Source organism: Mastigoproctus giganteus, chromosome 8, assembly GCF_048544385.1.
Source record: "Mastigoproctus giganteus isolate SK-2022 chromosome 8, ASM4854438v1, whole genome shotgun sequence".
Classification (NCBI taxonomy): domain Eukaryota; kingdom Metazoa; phylum Arthropoda; class Arachnida; order Uropygi; family Thelyphonidae; genus Mastigoproctus; species Mastigoproctus giganteus.
This window is the reverse complement of record NC_143582.1, coordinates 114,160,547-114,176,896: the sequence shown is the minus strand read 5'-3', so window position 1 is coordinate 114,176,896 and position 16,350 is coordinate 114,160,547. Positions and strand designations below refer to the sequence as shown.

Below are 16,350 nucleotides of genomic sequence, written 5' to 3'. Positions count from 1 at the left end.
TCTATGCCATAGTTCTTGCCATTGGGAATATATCTTTTGGTGTATTATTTGCCTGTAGTCTGTATAGGGGACTGACAGGCAACGATTGTTAGTGGGAGCTGCTGATTTGGCTGCAGTGTCAGCCAAATCATTTCCCTTTATCCCAATGTGGCTAGGAATCCAGCAGAAGCGGATATCAAATTTGTATTTATGAAGAGAATATATCTTCTGCTGAACCCGAGAGAGAACTGGATGACAGTTGTGTCTCAAAGATAATAAAGCCTGTAATACACTCAAAGAATCAGAGTATATTATTGACCTTTGGCATTGAGAAGTTCGAATGTGATCCAAGGCTAACTCTATAGCATGCAGCTCTGCAGTGTATATGCTGGATTCAGGAAGAATCTGCTGAGATATTATAGTGTCCCGAAAGACAGCAGCAGATCCTATGCACGATTCAGACTTCGAGCCGTCTGTGTAGACGGGCAGGAAGTCGGAATACTCAGCTCGGTGTGCTGAAAAGAGCTGATGGTAGACAGATGACGAGGTCTCAGATTTTACCCATTTCTTAAGGGAGAAGTCGCACAATGGAGTATGAGCATGCCAGGGTGGAAGAGTCTCTTTTGGTGTTTGTGCAACCTTGTCTACCATGATGTTAAACTCTCTTAGTAGCTCTTGGACACAAATACCAAAAGGTCGGTTGGCAGTCTGGCGGGTATTGTACAAGTTTTCCCAACGTGGCTCAAAGACAGATATCCACGTAGGATGGTCTGGCAGGGATTTCAGCTTTAAAGCATAGCTTAAAGACAACTGCTTACGTCGAAGGGATAACGGTGGTTCGTTTACTTCGACGTATAAGCTCTGGACAGGAGATGTTTGAAATGCTCCAGTAGCGATACGGATAGCCTGATGGTGGACGGGATCCAACCATCGAAGGACACTGTCTCTAGCTGAGGAGTATACCTGGGCCCCACCTATCTGCTCCCCAATGCGTAGAGGAGAAAGAGCGAAGAATATTTAGTCCCTTCGTGCACTTTGTACGAAGTTGACGAATATGTTCAAGAAATGTCAACTTTTTGTCAAACACAAGTCCCAAGAATTTTGTGCTTGACACTACTGGAATAGCATTTTGTCCGAGCATTAATTCAGGTTCAGGATGAAGATTACGCTTGCGACAAAAGTGTACGCAAACGGTCTTCTCCGGCGAGAACCTGAAGCCATTAGCAAGTGCCCAGGAATTGAGTCGATCAATGGCTTTCTGCAGTTGTCTTTCAATAACCCTCATGTTGCATGACTGACAAAAAATGCTAAAGTCATCAACATAGAGGGCACTGTTTACAGTTGGAGGAAGTTGTTCTGTGATGGAATTTATTTTGATGGCGAAAAGCGTGACACTTAATACTGATCCTTGTGGTACTCCCTCCTCTTGGCTAAAGGAACGAGAGAGTGAGGATCCCACACGAACTTGGAAAGATCGATTGGCTAAAAAGTTTTGAATAAACACGGGGAGATGCCCTCTAAGGCCTATGCTGTGCAAATATTTTAAGATGCCAAATCTCCAAGTTGTGTCATACGCTTTCTCCATGTCAAAGAACACTGACACCAAGTGTTCGCGTTTTAGGAAAGCATTCCGGATGGATGTTTCCAGTCTAATAAGATGGTCCAAAGTGGAGAAGGGAATATGCCATATAGGTTGCAGTTCCATTATAAAAAAGAACCCTGTTATAACGCGATGCTTGGCGGGATCGCATTAGAAAATTCTAGCCATTTTTCAGCAATCAACCTTCATACTATCAATTGTGTTGTCTCTCTTTTTTTTTTTTTTTTTTTTTGTATGATAATTGCAATACTGCATCTAAGCAAAATCCTGCAAAGAATAATAGTGGACATAATATGCAATTGCTTTGTTTTAATCTGTTATTGATGTACTGTGCAATTTTTTCTTCTATAGTAAACTTATTCTGTTTTTTTAAAGTTACAGACATTTCTTTAAATTTATATTTTAAATAAAAATAACAAATTACAATTTGAGAAATAAGAAAAATTGACATTTTGCGATTCATGCAAAGTAGCACATATAGCTGTCACATAAAATGTATCAGAATCCACAAACCCATTTCATTACTGGCATGACATAACAAAAATATTTTGCCTTGTATGCAAATGACTTCTGTGATTTTATGTACACCCAGTGAACTTTTTTTTAAAAAAATATATGTTCAAACGCTTTACAGTAAGTTACAAGTCATTTATTATTGTTCTTACAGGAATCAAAGAATAATGCATACACGGATTATGTTAAAAATGAAAATATCGCCAAGTGTTCACAAAGAATCCAAAATGTTGATCTTCAGTGACCAAAAAACATTTCAACTAACGAAAAATGGGAGCCATGCTTGCATCGCATTAAAAGCAGAATCACGTTTTAAATATTTATTTATTTATTACAGGTCTGTCATAGCCGCATTATTAAGAGTGTATTATTTGCTCACCAAGGAACTAGATGCAAAAAATAATTTTGTCATCATACACTTGGATTTCAGGAAGTCTTTTGATATTGTTGCACATAAGACTGCCGTACAAACTGGAGAAATGTGGTAAGTTACTTCTATGGATAAAGGGATGGTTAAGTGGAAGAAGATAAGAGTGGTTATCAGTGGGTGCTGCTCTTCATGGACCAATGTTATTAGTGGAGTTCCCCAGAGTTCACTGCTGGGTTCATTGTTGTTTTTAATATTTCTCAATGATATTGATGAAGGTATATCAGGCTTAATGTCTAAGTTTGCAAATGATACAAAGGTTGGCAGGGGGGTTAACAACAGTCATCATGGTGAGCTACTGCAACAAGATCTAGGAAAATTGGGTCAATGGGCTGAGAAGTGGCAGTTGAAGTTTAATATTGAAAAATGTAAGGTACTGCATATGGGTAGCAATAACCCCTGAGTAACTTATCAAGTGTGATACTACACTCAGGGTAGTAGAGAATGAAAAAGATCTGGGAGTAATTGTGTAGTCAGACATGAAAATCTCCAGTGGAACCAAAGGGTGCTCTTACCTAGAAAAGCTTAAGTTCTGCACATTGCAGTGTTTCGAGACTAGGCACCTGCAGTTTGATCTGATTGAGGTGTTTAAAGCCTTGAATGTATGGAGTAAGCTGACTATTAATGGTACTTGCTGAGACCATACACATGGGAGCATAAATTCAAGTCTCAAAGGATGGATTGCAGAATAGATTGTGCAGATGTCTGCACATCTATCTTCAGCTAGTGGGTGATTGATTGTTTGAAAAGGCTTTCATCTGTTGTTGTGGAAGTGGATGGGTTCAATAAATTCAAGGGACAACTAGACAAATTCTCGGAAGTTATGGATAGGTGAACTGTCCTCCCCACCCGCTTTTGGCTGATGCTATATAAGCTTGCTTTCTTGCATTATTTTCCATTACTACTACTACTATTCTTGTATATTGCTACATTTACGCCTAATGGGACACATTATACCTAATTTGTTTCCTTGGTCATTCTTTCTGCGTTGCACGACTATTGTCCATTCTGAATTTCAGTTTTATGTGATTAACCAATTTTTTTTGATACACTCCTTTGAAGTAGCACAATTATATTCTCATGTATTATGTTTGCACGGTGATTCATTCAACATGAGGCAATGTATCAGTTACTTTACTTAATAATGTATTCTTTTTCAGATTGAAAAAAAAATATCATGTAAGAAAGGATCACAAATTGGAAAACAGCAGTGTGCTGGCCCAGCTCTATTCAAATTTGAGGTAAATATTAAATATATTCTCTTCATTTATTATACTCTCACAAGCATTCATGCTGTTTGTTATTGCCCAACATCATTGTTGTAGTAGTTAAAACTTTTTTTGAATTTAAGATGAAATGTTACTGTATTTATTGGTGTGCGTGTGTGGAGTGGTTATCACCAGGTTGGGATGAAAGAAACAACACAGACACAGTTTTCAATAAACTTCACTGATTATAATAGAGCTTTTATTTCTTGTTGGGGGTGGGCAAGATCCCAACTTGGACAATAAATCAAAGCTCATATGCCACCATACAGTCCTAGATGAACCTTTATTTATCTATATGCAAGGTGTCAGAGCATGAATTGCCTTTGACATTAGTCCTTCCCCCCAAATATTGGATGACTGTGTCTGAACAGTGTCTGTCTTTTTCCCATCTTTCCTCACTCACACAACTTTTTTGACTTCAGGACTTGGAATTAAAAAAATGTGTATATATGGTTGAACCCGCAGTAAACTTCGTAGATTACTATTTGAAGTATTATACATTAAATACAGAAATATTTTCACACTGTACCAGTGCCCTTTCATACTCAGGGCATAAACTTTTCAATGACTTCATATTTCTGTTTAGATCATCCTAAAAATTCCCATATCTTTCACAGGTAATCTATGCTCATAGTTCAAAAACTTTTACTGTAGTATTTTCACCACAAAATTATCCATGGGCTGGTTTGTTGAATTCTCTCTTTCATGTCATATCTGGTGAGTATGGGCTTGGCACACCCAGGGTCCTGAGCTGGATATCATCATTCTTCTTTTTCTTGGTGATTCCCTTCTACTTCTCTCTCTCTCTCTCTCTCTCTCTCTCTCTCGGGGTATCTCAGAATTTTTTTTTTTGCCTGGTGCAGCAAAAGCTTCAGGCTTCCTTGCACCCTATGGCTAATAATGATAATATTCTGCAGACTTACACAATGTGCCTTAACATTCACGGACTCTCTTAATGCAGTCTCTACTTTAAGAAGTAACCTCTTCCCTTGATGAGTTTGAAGGGAAGATGTACTGGTTCTCCAAATTTGCTTCACTGGTATCCAATGCCTGCAGCTTAGTTTCTAGTCTAACATCATAGGAATCCGACATGTTTGCTGTGCACTACTTCCCATGAAACTCAAAAAGATGTGTTAACTCTGTCCCCCCTCAACCACCAGATAGTGGTGGTTGGGGGGACAGTGTTAACACATCTTTGGCCCCTACTTTGATAAGACAGGCAGTTGTGGGATGGCTTGCCTGGAATGAATTGCCTACTGGGTGGCCCTGCCGTCCTACTATCCAATTTATTGCTTGCTGATTTGCTGGCATCCCATTTTGGCTCCGTGGTGGTTGAGTAGCTCGGACACCGAACCAGAATAACACAGTGAGATTTCTGATAATCTAAATTCCTGGTTTATATTATTAGTAGTCATAATGGATGTTGATCCGGCTGACATAATCCCAGCAAAACGACAAAAAAACAGATGATATATTAGGTCCAATACCTTAACTAATAATACATGCACTCTACGGGTGAGAAACCTATAAGAAAAAGGTCAGCCTTCCTCATCCAGAAGGGTTGATAGGTTCTCTTAAATCACTCAAACAGCTTAATTTGGGTGACATCCTTGTAGAGATGAGAATTGACAAACATTCAGAATGCCTCCTTCAAGCCACGTGTATGGGATAATACAGACCATAGTCGCCCCCACAAGATACTGAATTCCCCCCATCGTGTCATCTCAGAATGGTATCTCCTTGAAGTTTCTGCAGAGGAAATCTCTCTGAATTGAAACCTCAAGGAATAACAGTTGCAAATTGAATATTCATGTATAGGAATGGGAATTTTGTTCCCACTTTAAACATCATCCTGCCACTTAATTCACCAACATCTAATGAGATCAAAGCTGTCTTTATTAACTGTCCGTTGTATCCATACAGTCTAAATCCTTTAAAATGCTTTAAGTGTCAGAAATATGGACACCAGAAATGGTTTATTATGGAGCCTTTGAATTTGTGCGATGTGCTGCAAAGGACCACAAAATTACATTATCTTCCACTACAAAAGCCATCTGCATTAACTGCCAAGGTTAGCACCTTGCATGCTCACAAGGCTGCCAGAGGTGGAAAGAATAAAAACAAATACGAAGCCTTGAGGCAGAGAGACATAACATATCAGAAGTAAGAAAAGTGGTGAAACCTTTATATATAAACAAACCTGTGTACTCTCAGAAGGTAGCAGGGGAAATGTTCCCTCAGAACTCAGATATGTTTATCCCACCAAAAGAGTTATTCATACCCATCACATGCTGCCTGTTAATCTCACAAAAGCCCACACAGAAGGTTCAGTCAGTTGCTACACCCATATCTGTACTACCTCCTAATACTCCACCAGTATCAAAAAATAAAGAAAAGAATAAAAATAAGAAAATAAAAGAATAAATGAAGTGCCCCTAGTTGTCAAGAAAAAATGGATATTGAGGTGAAGAAGGTACTCAACGATTTAGTCATGGAACTCCTTTTGAAGGAAGAAATGGACACAGGACAGCATCCATACTTCCCCAAAAAAAAAAGATATATCCAAGACTGAGAAAAGTAGGCCCTCGGCACTTCGGAAGCCGACAGAACCTCCAAGCCAAAATAATGGTAAAATTCTGGAACTGGCATGGATTTTTGGGAAATACTGATGACATCAAGCTCCTCCTGCAGAAGCTTGAACCAGTTTGCTTTTGCTTGCAGAATAAATACTTGAAGGCAAATGAAAAACCCTTCCTTTTTTAATGCTACTGTTGTTATATGTAAGGCAAAACTGAGGATTGACCAGCGCCCGTGGAGGAGTTGCAATCCTTGTGGGCAACCATATCCAATTTCATCCTGTGTCACTTTCATCCATTATAGAAGTGGCAGCAATTTGCCTTATGGTAGGGTTCTATTAACAGTCTGTTTGATTTATTTGTCACCTGGGACTAACCCAGGCAGAACTTGATGATGTCCTTATGCAGCTGCCCAACCCTCTCTTACACCTTGATGATTTCAGTTGACTTTACAATGTTGTGCAATAGTGCCAACATTAATGGAATGGGATATGCCATAGAGCATATGGACAACAACCTGTCCCCTCTAAATGTGGGAATGAAAACCTTTTTCCATGTGCCTACTCCTATGTTCTCTGCTATTTACCTTTATGCTCCTCTCCTCTCCTCTCCTTCTTTCACTCACTTGGAAGTGATCACTTCTCCAAGGTAGCTGACCTTCTTAATGGGAGACCTTGTCTCCATTTTGGGTTACTGTGGTGGAAGATCAATTAAGTTGATTGATCAATTTCTTTGACATCACTGCAGTCAGTCATTAGCCTATCAATCAAGTAGCTGTATATCACAGAAAATCTTAATTGAAAGAGGCCTCTGTTCTCCGGATTCATTAAAAGAATATAATTCAGCTTTACTGAGAAGATGGATAAAACAACAGGTTTTGGGTAAAAATTCTTTAATACCAGAATAGAACAAGTTAAAAATAAAGTAAATAAATCACCAAAAACTTTTGGATTTAAGTAGTCCTTCCTCAGTTGGGAAATGAGCATTATTACAAAAATAATAAAGAATATCAGGTGCCCGGCCATGGTGGTCATGCGAGGTGAAATGCATGACACAGGTGCAGATAACAATCAGCAGTTGAAAGTAGAGGTTTGAAGTTGTAACTACAACGCTTGGGTATGCTGCGTGAACCAACTTTTATCATTCAGGCAGATGGCTGCTTCGATGATGGATGGATGCTTCCTCCTTTGTTCTGGTTAAAGGCACCACGACAACATGAGATGTGGAGCGATTCCAACCAGGCATGACAACGATAATGGCAGGATTGGTTGATAATATTAATGTCGCAGCATTGGTCGATGTCATGCTGTGAAGACCAGAAGTTCTCCACAATCGCTGAGTGTTTCAAATCCACAGAACGGATTGCCCTCTCTTGTTTAGAGATTCGATCTTTGAGTCTCCTGCCAGATTCACCAACATAGCCATTGCAATCATGGCAAGAAATGCAGTACACCGAACCGCTTCACAAGAGGTGTGGGATCGGAGTTTTTACCCTCCAAATGAGGGACCACAATTTCCTGCCTGGAAGCTGCAAGCACTTTATCCTGTAAGTCTGTAAGACTGTAGAAAGATGTTGTGGCAGGTCTGGGTAGTAGGGGATAAAGGCGGTCAAGGCAGGGTCATTGCTACGCGCAGCCCTAGTGTTTGCTGCTCAGTTACGGGCCTGCAGGTCACACTTATCTAAGACAATGGTAGGGTAGCCACATTTAGCCAGGTCTGCTTTTACTCTATATCGTTCTCTACAACAAAGTTCAACGATTTAGTTCAGGAGACCCATAAAGAGCCCCCTAGCATGGACTGCTCTCACGCAAAGAGAGCAGTCCATGCTAGAGCTACTCACTGTTCTCCTCCTGAGTCCCCGGTCACAGAACTCACCGTGGGTGTTGGCATTGTTTACACGTTTACCTGAAGAGACTACCAATGCAATCCACCTCAAAACTGTAGCAATCCTACAGCGTGCCTGTCCGGTTAGCTCAAATCTTAACCGCAGCCAGATGTCTGCCCTCAACTCAAAGTAGGATGATTCCATTGTCATTTTACCAGTGGATAAGGCATGCCGAAACATAGTTCTGAATCATTCCGACAACCATATGAAAGCCTTATCTCTTTTACAGGACACCTCCGTTTATGAACCCCTTCTCGACTCTCCTGAAGAACAGAGCGGTGGGAGGCCAAAGTCAACGGCCTGGTGTGCAGTTGTTTCAAGTTTGGCAAGATCTCTGAATCCATATGCTGGCGTCTGCATGCCTCTGGATGCCAGATTCCACAGTTTTACGGCTAGCCGAAGGCGCACAAGCAAAGTGCCTCCTCATAACCTATCATCTCCTGTTGTGGCTACCTGATGTATGAGTTGTCAAAGTTTGTTGTTAATCTGCTTTCATCTCTGGTAGACAAAACCGTTCACACAATTCTAACAGTGGAGAGTTCCTACATCTGGTTTCTGGCCTAACCATTTAAGAAGATCAAGTTATGGCCTCATTTAACATAGTATCACTGTTCGCGTCGGGTCCCGTCCAGCTGGCCATCACATATGCCAAACAACTCCTCGACAATGAGCAAATCCTCGGCAGCAGAACTTTACTATCTGCCAACGACATTTGTGCCTCCCTCAGATTGTGCTTGACTGGTGGTGGTGTTATGTACAGTGAATCCCTTTGCTGTTGTATTCATGGTATGGCCTTGGCTGCTTCCATCAGTTCGGTCACAGCAAACATTGCTATGGAAGAACTGGAGGATTGCACTTTTGTAGTCTATCAGATCTTATAGCCTTTTGGTGTCACTATGTTGACAATGTGTTTGTCATCATTCCCCACGAGTCAGAAGACTGACTTTTGTGGCCCCTCAACTCTCTGTTGCCCTTTACTCAGTTCACCATTCAGTTGGTGTCAGGCAGTGATCTTTCCTTTTTGGATACCCTTGTTTGGCAAGGGTATCCTTTTTGGTATGGGCAAGCACTTAAAGACCTTGGTCCACCGCAAAATGATGTGTGCTGGCCAATTCACCAACTACCGGTTAGCACATACTCACAGTCAGCTTCTCGGTACTGCGTGAGCCCTACTGACCCGCTCCTGGACCGACTCCAGTTATGTGGATGAGAGGCACACTGAGATTGTTAGAGTAAAAGCAGACCTGGCTAAGTGCGGATACTCCACCAGTGCCTTAGATAAGTGTGACCTGAAGGCCTGTGATTGCACAGAAAACCATAGAACTACACATGGCAATGACCCTGCCTCGACTGCCTTTATCCCCTACTACTCAGACTTGTCATAACAGCTTTCTAAAATCTTACAGACTTATGGGATAGTGTTTGCAGCTTCCAGGGAGGAAATTGCGGTCCCTCATCTCGAGGGTAAAAGCACCATACCCCCTCTTGCAAAGCGGTTTGGTGTACCACATTTCCTGCTGTGACTGCACTGGCTGCTTCATTGGTGAATCTGGCAGTTGTCACAAAGATTGAATCTCCAAACATGAGAGAGCAATCAGTTCTGCGGATTTGTAACACTCGGCCATCATGGAGCACTTCTGGTCTACCCAGCACAACATCAACCCCTGCTTCGATGATGAGATGGATGCATCCATCCCATCATTGAAGCAGCCATTCTCCTGAATGATAAAAGCTGGTGCACATATGCACATACCCAAGCATTACAGTTACAACCACAAGCCTCTATTTTCAACTGCTGATTGTTATATGCACTTTTGTCATGTGTTTCACCTCCCATGACCACCATGGCTGGGCACCTGATATTCTTTATTATTTTTGTAATAGTGCTCATTTCCCAACTGAAGGACTACTTAAGTCTGAAAGCTTTTAGTGATATATTTACTTTATTTTTAACTTGTTTCCATTCTGGTATTAAAGAATTTTTACCCAAAACCTGTTTTTTTATCCATCTTCTCAGTAAAGCTGAATTATATTCCTGCTGAAAACATCTATCTGGTTCCCACCATTTTCCAAATCTTGATGGAATGCATAATGCACAGCAGCAAAGAAAAAAAGCTTAAAACAAAACTTGGGGAAAATTTCAAAGATGTCCTACCACATTCAGTCTTGTATTCTTTAATATACACTCTGCAAAGCACCTATATTTCAGCTGTGTCAAAAGGAATTGTGGAACCACTATAACTTATTTCACCTGCACTAAGTCTGTTTTGGACAAAATTTGGAAAATGAATGGGAAAATATAGATTGCACTCTTCGTCAGTCCTGTATCATAATGATTGCATTATTGCAGATCCAACTTCAATAGCCAGTGCTCTTGGGAAGACCTTTTCTACCCTTTCCTGAACATCTTACTCTCCAAAGATCCTGGTGCTTAAACACAAAAAAGAATAACTAGCCAATTAACTTCAATTCTAAGGATTCTCATCCTTATAATGGGCCTTTTACTAGCGATGATTTAAAGCCAGATCTAACCGTGGCAAGTGCTGTTGGACCACTTTTCATCCCTTATGAAGTGACTAAACATATCTCAACAAACTCCACATGCTCTTTCTGTATAGCAAACTCTTTCTAGAAGAGCAATCTGGAAATTCTAGGGAGTATATGGTTTTCTGGCATAAGGCAACAGTGCTTGCATTTCTAAGCCAGAAAAAGATCCTAAAGTCTCCAACTCTGATCTACCTGTCTGTGGAGAATTCTGGAGAGAATGGTTAATACTCGCCTTTATGGTATTTAGAGGCAAATACCATAAATGTGTAGCTTTTAAAAGAAAAGGTCTACTTTGGACCATTTAATTATCTTGGAAACATCCATCCGAGATGCCATTTTTTAAAATAAGAACACCTGATGTCCGTATTCTTCGATATGGAAAATGCATATGACACAACTTGGATATCAATAACCTTACTTGAATAAGTAAAAATATAAATAAAAATAATTTCATAATAAAGTTTTTATAGAATATTCCAAATTTTTATTGAGTTCTCATCCAACACACTATGCCAACTTCTTACTGTTTGTTTGTGTTGCTGAATGACGTTTCCAAAGCAGCCACGAATCGACATATTTTCTGGATCGAAGCGTGTCAGCGGTGGGCCTACAATTTTAATTAAAAAATAGTAGTAAAGAAATTGTTTTTGTCATCAACAAAGCTCTGGTTGGGCTGACGATCAGATTCATTTGTGAAAATCCTCGTTCACATTCACTTGACGAAATTGGTATTATACTCAGTGTTCATCAAATGCTCTTCAATTTTTCCGAAACCATCTTTTCGATTAGGTATTCCTAAAATAGATGAATTTATCTCTTTAATTTAATTTTTTTTTTTTTTTTTTATGGCATCCCCAAACACGAAAGGTATCAAAACCTATAGTACTTAGTTCCGTGCATGGGGGGAGGGAGAAGTATGGGGGGAGGGAGATGCCAGAAACTTTGCTCTAGAGACTAAACATTGGTTTCACCACTTCAAGCCTCCAACAAGCAAAGTGGTGGAATCACACTGGTTAATGAGAATCATCTACCACTTAACTGAAGCCTAATTGACAATTTTCAGCTTCATTGTCCTCATTTTCCTTCTCTCGCCATCAATATTGTAACTAGTTCTTAAATTTGAATTTTTTTTTTTTTTTTTTGAAACTGTTGGTGTCATTTGGATATTCAGCTACTGTGATCATGTAAATAGAGATGGGTAAAATTTACAGAAAAATGTAGATAATGCACTTCTGCGAAACAACAGATGATTATTTGTCAGGGTAAAAGAAAATTACCATTTCCTAATTCTTGAACAGGGTGCTTACAGTTCATTCACAGCAGTGTCCAACCTACAGCCCATGCAGAAAGTGAATTAAAACAGCATTTTAAAATTTGCTAATTATCAAAAAAATTTTCTCAAATGTTTTGTTTAGTAAATATAATCGATATAATTGTGTATTGTACTTAATAAAATTTTCGAATATTTTCAATTTCAGATATATCATTATTTTTATTTATTCACCTCAATATTCATCTTAAGCAGTGATCCTTTCAGGTTGTAAATTTCTTAAGTGAACATTTAAAGGCAAAAGTAAGGTATTTTTTTGAAAAACAAAAACAGTCATATTTTTATAATTTTAATAAAATCTAAAAAAAATAAATTAGTGACATAGATTTGGTACACATAAAAGTATTGGGAATTTGCATTTTTTATATACAGGGTGTCTCAAAAATATTGTTACAAATGTTTACGGGAGGTAGGTAACATCTAAAGGAATGTGAATCACATAGGAACCCGTAACCGGAAACGTCACCGTACGTCGGTAAACGCCACTGTTCATCAGTTCGCGAGAGGGAAAATTTCTGGTTTACTCATTCAAGCAGTAGTTGCCGCACGAAGAGCATGCATCGATATACGAACTGTGAGCTGGCAGACATGCACCTAGTGTATGTATTAGCAGAGGGCAATGGACAAGCCGCTCAACGAATTTATGGAGAACGCTTCCCAGACAGACATGTATCGGACCACCGTTTGTTTGTTTGCGCATGTGCATTAAAATTTGTGTGATTATGGGTCATTTAGAGGTAACAGGAGTAGTGTGGGCAGACCATGTTCGGCACGAACTCCCGCCATGGAAGAAAGTGTGTTGAATGCCATTCAGAATAATCATACTACCAGCACACGTGCCATTTCCTCCGCCTTAGGAGTGTCTTGTTGCAGTGTACGTGTCTGGCACCACGATTCCTTACACCCCTTTCATCTCCAAAGGGTTCAGTTACTGCTCCCCAAGATAATCTTGCATGTGTGGCTTTTGGGCAGTGGTTTCTCCAAGAAAGTGTTCAAGACTTGAATTTTCCAGCCTATGTTTTGTTCACGGATGAGGCTTATTTCACTCGGGAAGGCTTACTCAATCAGCACAATGCTCATGTGTGGGCTCATGACAACCCACACAGTGTGTGCCCCCATGCGGCACAACATCGCTTAGAGATACTGATATTGATGATCTTTACATTATTGCTGCAAATGGAAAAAAGAAATTTTATCGTGGACAGAAATGCAACATGCAATCTTGCACTTCAAGCTGAAATGATCAGGTTGTCGAGTAATCCTCTACTTATCATGCAAGAAACTTTATACGAGTTGATCATTAGACAACAAGACCTTTCCATTCTAATGTTAAATTGTCAAGGTTTACTTGCTTACAGTGAAGATCTCACTGATGCAGCCACTGAACCATCCAATTTATTTCTATTTGCTGGAACATGGCTAAATTACAAAGAAGTAACATACCTAACTTCGATTGTGTCATTCAATTCAAACGAGAAGATCAGAAAAGTGGCAATGTAGCAGTTTATCATGAGAGAGAAAGTAATTTTTCACAAATTGGCAGATCCGTGAGTGTCGGAGATATTTGTGCAGCTGAATGCCTTCTTCCTGATGGTCAAACAATATTGTCGGTAGTCATTTACATTTTTCATAACCAAAAGACAGAACACATCATTGATTTCATCCATTTCTTTTTAGTTCCTTACACGATTGAAGGAGCAGCATTGCTAAAACAATTTTCTCAGGAAAGACTTTGAACATGTGGGTTACACAACTTGGAAACTAGGCACCTTAGAGAAGACCTGATTGAGTTGTTTAAGGCTCTGAGAGGCAAAAGTAAAATGAATGAAGGCAAAATTTTCAAGCATAATAAATTATTCTAGAACTAGTTTCCATCAATTCAACTTACGAGGGTGGGGGCAGTTTAGGTTGGATTACAGGAAGTTTTATTTTAGCCAGTGAGTTATTATTTACTGGAATCAATTACCTGCATGGGTGGTTGAGGCTGACAGTTTGGAGAAATTCTAAGATCAGCTGGATAGTTACCTAAGGGAAGAGGGAAATGCATAGTTGTCTATTTTGTTTTCTTTTATTATTATTATTTATTTATTTATTTATTTTTGGCTGGTGCAGCATAAACCTTAGGCTTCCTGGTACCGTACGGTTAATACTAATACTAAACTCTGGAAGGAAGGGGATGAATCAGATTGGTCAACTTGATACTGATGGTTTGATTGTTTGTGATCCTGCTCAAGTAGTTGACAATCTGAATTCACACAAGGAATTCTGTAGGGAAATGTTAGAAGTTTATAAAACTGTAATAGGGAGCTAAATGATATTGTAATAACTGAGAGTTGAGTGGAGGAGAAATTTTTGAAGTTACACATAAGAAAGGCACGTGAGTTAGATGGCATCTATTCAGTTATATTAAGAGAGGCAGCAAAGGAAGTAAGCAAACCTTATCCAAAATTATGAGTGCATCCTTTTCTGTTCCAGCAAAATTTGTGGAATCACTGGTTAAAGAAGTAGTACGGAATCATCTAGATACAGTGGCAATTATTCTTCAGGCACAGTATGGGTTTGCTAAAGGAAAATCTTGCCTGACCAATTTGATGGCATACTATGATGTGGTCACAAAGGAATTGGATGCAAAAATAAATAATTTTAATATCATATACTTGGATTTCAGGAAAGCTTTCGATACTTTTTCACTTCAAAGGCTGCCATACAAACTGGTGCAGTAAGGCATAAGCGCAAGTTGCTGCTATGGATGAAGGGATGGCTGAGTGGGGAAGGACAGCGAGTGGTGATCGGTGACACTGCTCTTCGTGGACTAATATTATTAGTTGGAGGAGTCCCTTAGGGTTCGGTGTTGGGACCATTGTTGTTTTCTTTATTTAGCAATGATATTGATGAAGGTATATCAGGCTTAATGTCCAAGTTTGCAGAGGATACAAAGGTTGGCAGCAATGTTAATGACAGTAAAGATGGTACTCTCCTGCAAAAGGATCTAGAAATGTTACACAGATGGCTGAGATGTGGCAGCTGAAGTTTAACATTGACAAATGCAAAGTACTGCATGTGGGTAGCAGTAATCCCAGAGTAACGAACCAATTGTGCTATACTACACTCGGGGTTGTGGAGACTGAAAAACACCTGGGGCTAATGGTTTAGTCAGATATGAAATCTTCTGAGCAGTGCAGGTGGTCTGTAAGTTTCTGACACTCATGATATCTTGTCAATTATATACAGGAATTTTTCTAGCAGGGAAAATAAGGTGATTATTATTATTATTATTTTTAGCTACATGGTGCAAGGAAGCTTGAGGCTTATGCTACACCAGCCAAAAAAAATTCTCGAGTTACCCTGAGACAGAGAGAGAGTCAAAAGTAGAAGGGAATCACCAAGAAAAAGAAGAATGATGATATCCAGCTCAGGACCCTGGGTGTGCCAAGCCCATACTCACCAGATGTGAGCCCCTGGGGTTATCTCCTTGTATGACTGTTCATACCACTCAAGGAGTAGTATAAACGGTCATACCACTTCTTGAGTACTGTATACAGGTCTGGAGGCCTCATTTTAGGAAGGATGTCGAGCTGCTCAAATGAGTACAGAGAAAGGCAACAAGATTAGAGAATGGAACAAAGGGTTGCTCTTATGAAGAAAGGCTTAAGATTTGCAAATTACAGTGTCTGGTGAATGGTTTGAGCGTGCTCAGTGCTGATCGGATTCTTCCTTTTGCTCAGGTTAATTTCCTGAGGGGACAAAAATTTAAATTGAGGAAAGACATTTGTAGAATAGATATGCAAAAGTTTGCCTTTAGCCAGCAGGTGGTTGATTGCTGGAACTTCCGTCTGACATTATAGAAGTTGACAGCTTAAAGAAATTCAAGGTAGAACTAGGCAAATATTTGTAGCAAATGGATGGGTGAAATGGGATGGGTTTTTTTTTTGGCTGATGCTGTATAAGCTTGCTTTCTTGCATCATATGCCTCTGCCAATGCTATAAGGCAATGGTAAGGCTACACCTTGAGTACTGCCTAGAGGTCTGGAGGCCTCATTGTAGGATAGATGTAAAGCTGCTGAAACGAGTACGGAGAGAAGGGCAATAAGATTGGTGAGGGGAACGAAGGCTGCTCTTACCGATAAAGGGTTAATTTCTGCAAATTGCAGCATCGGGGGGGGAGGGGGGGACTATGCATCAATGGGGTGATCTGAGTGAGATGTATAAGGCTTCGAATGGTTTG

The 16,350-nt window shown here is 39.8% G+C and overlaps 1 protein-coding gene across 1 annotated transcript in view; it reads left to right on the top strand.

Annotated features, from left to right (window-relative positions):
* Epg5 (ectopic P-granules autophagy protein 5) overlaps positions 1–16,350 on the top strand; it is a 1,526,775-nt gene that overhangs the window by 803,841 nt on the left and 706,584 nt on the right. Inside the window, exon 29 of the mRNA XM_090380318.1 lies at positions 3,680–3,760. Coding sequence (XP_090236444.1) covers positions 3,680–3,760 — 81 coding nt within the window. The remainder of the gene's footprint in view (positions 1–3,679; positions 3,761–16,350) is intronic.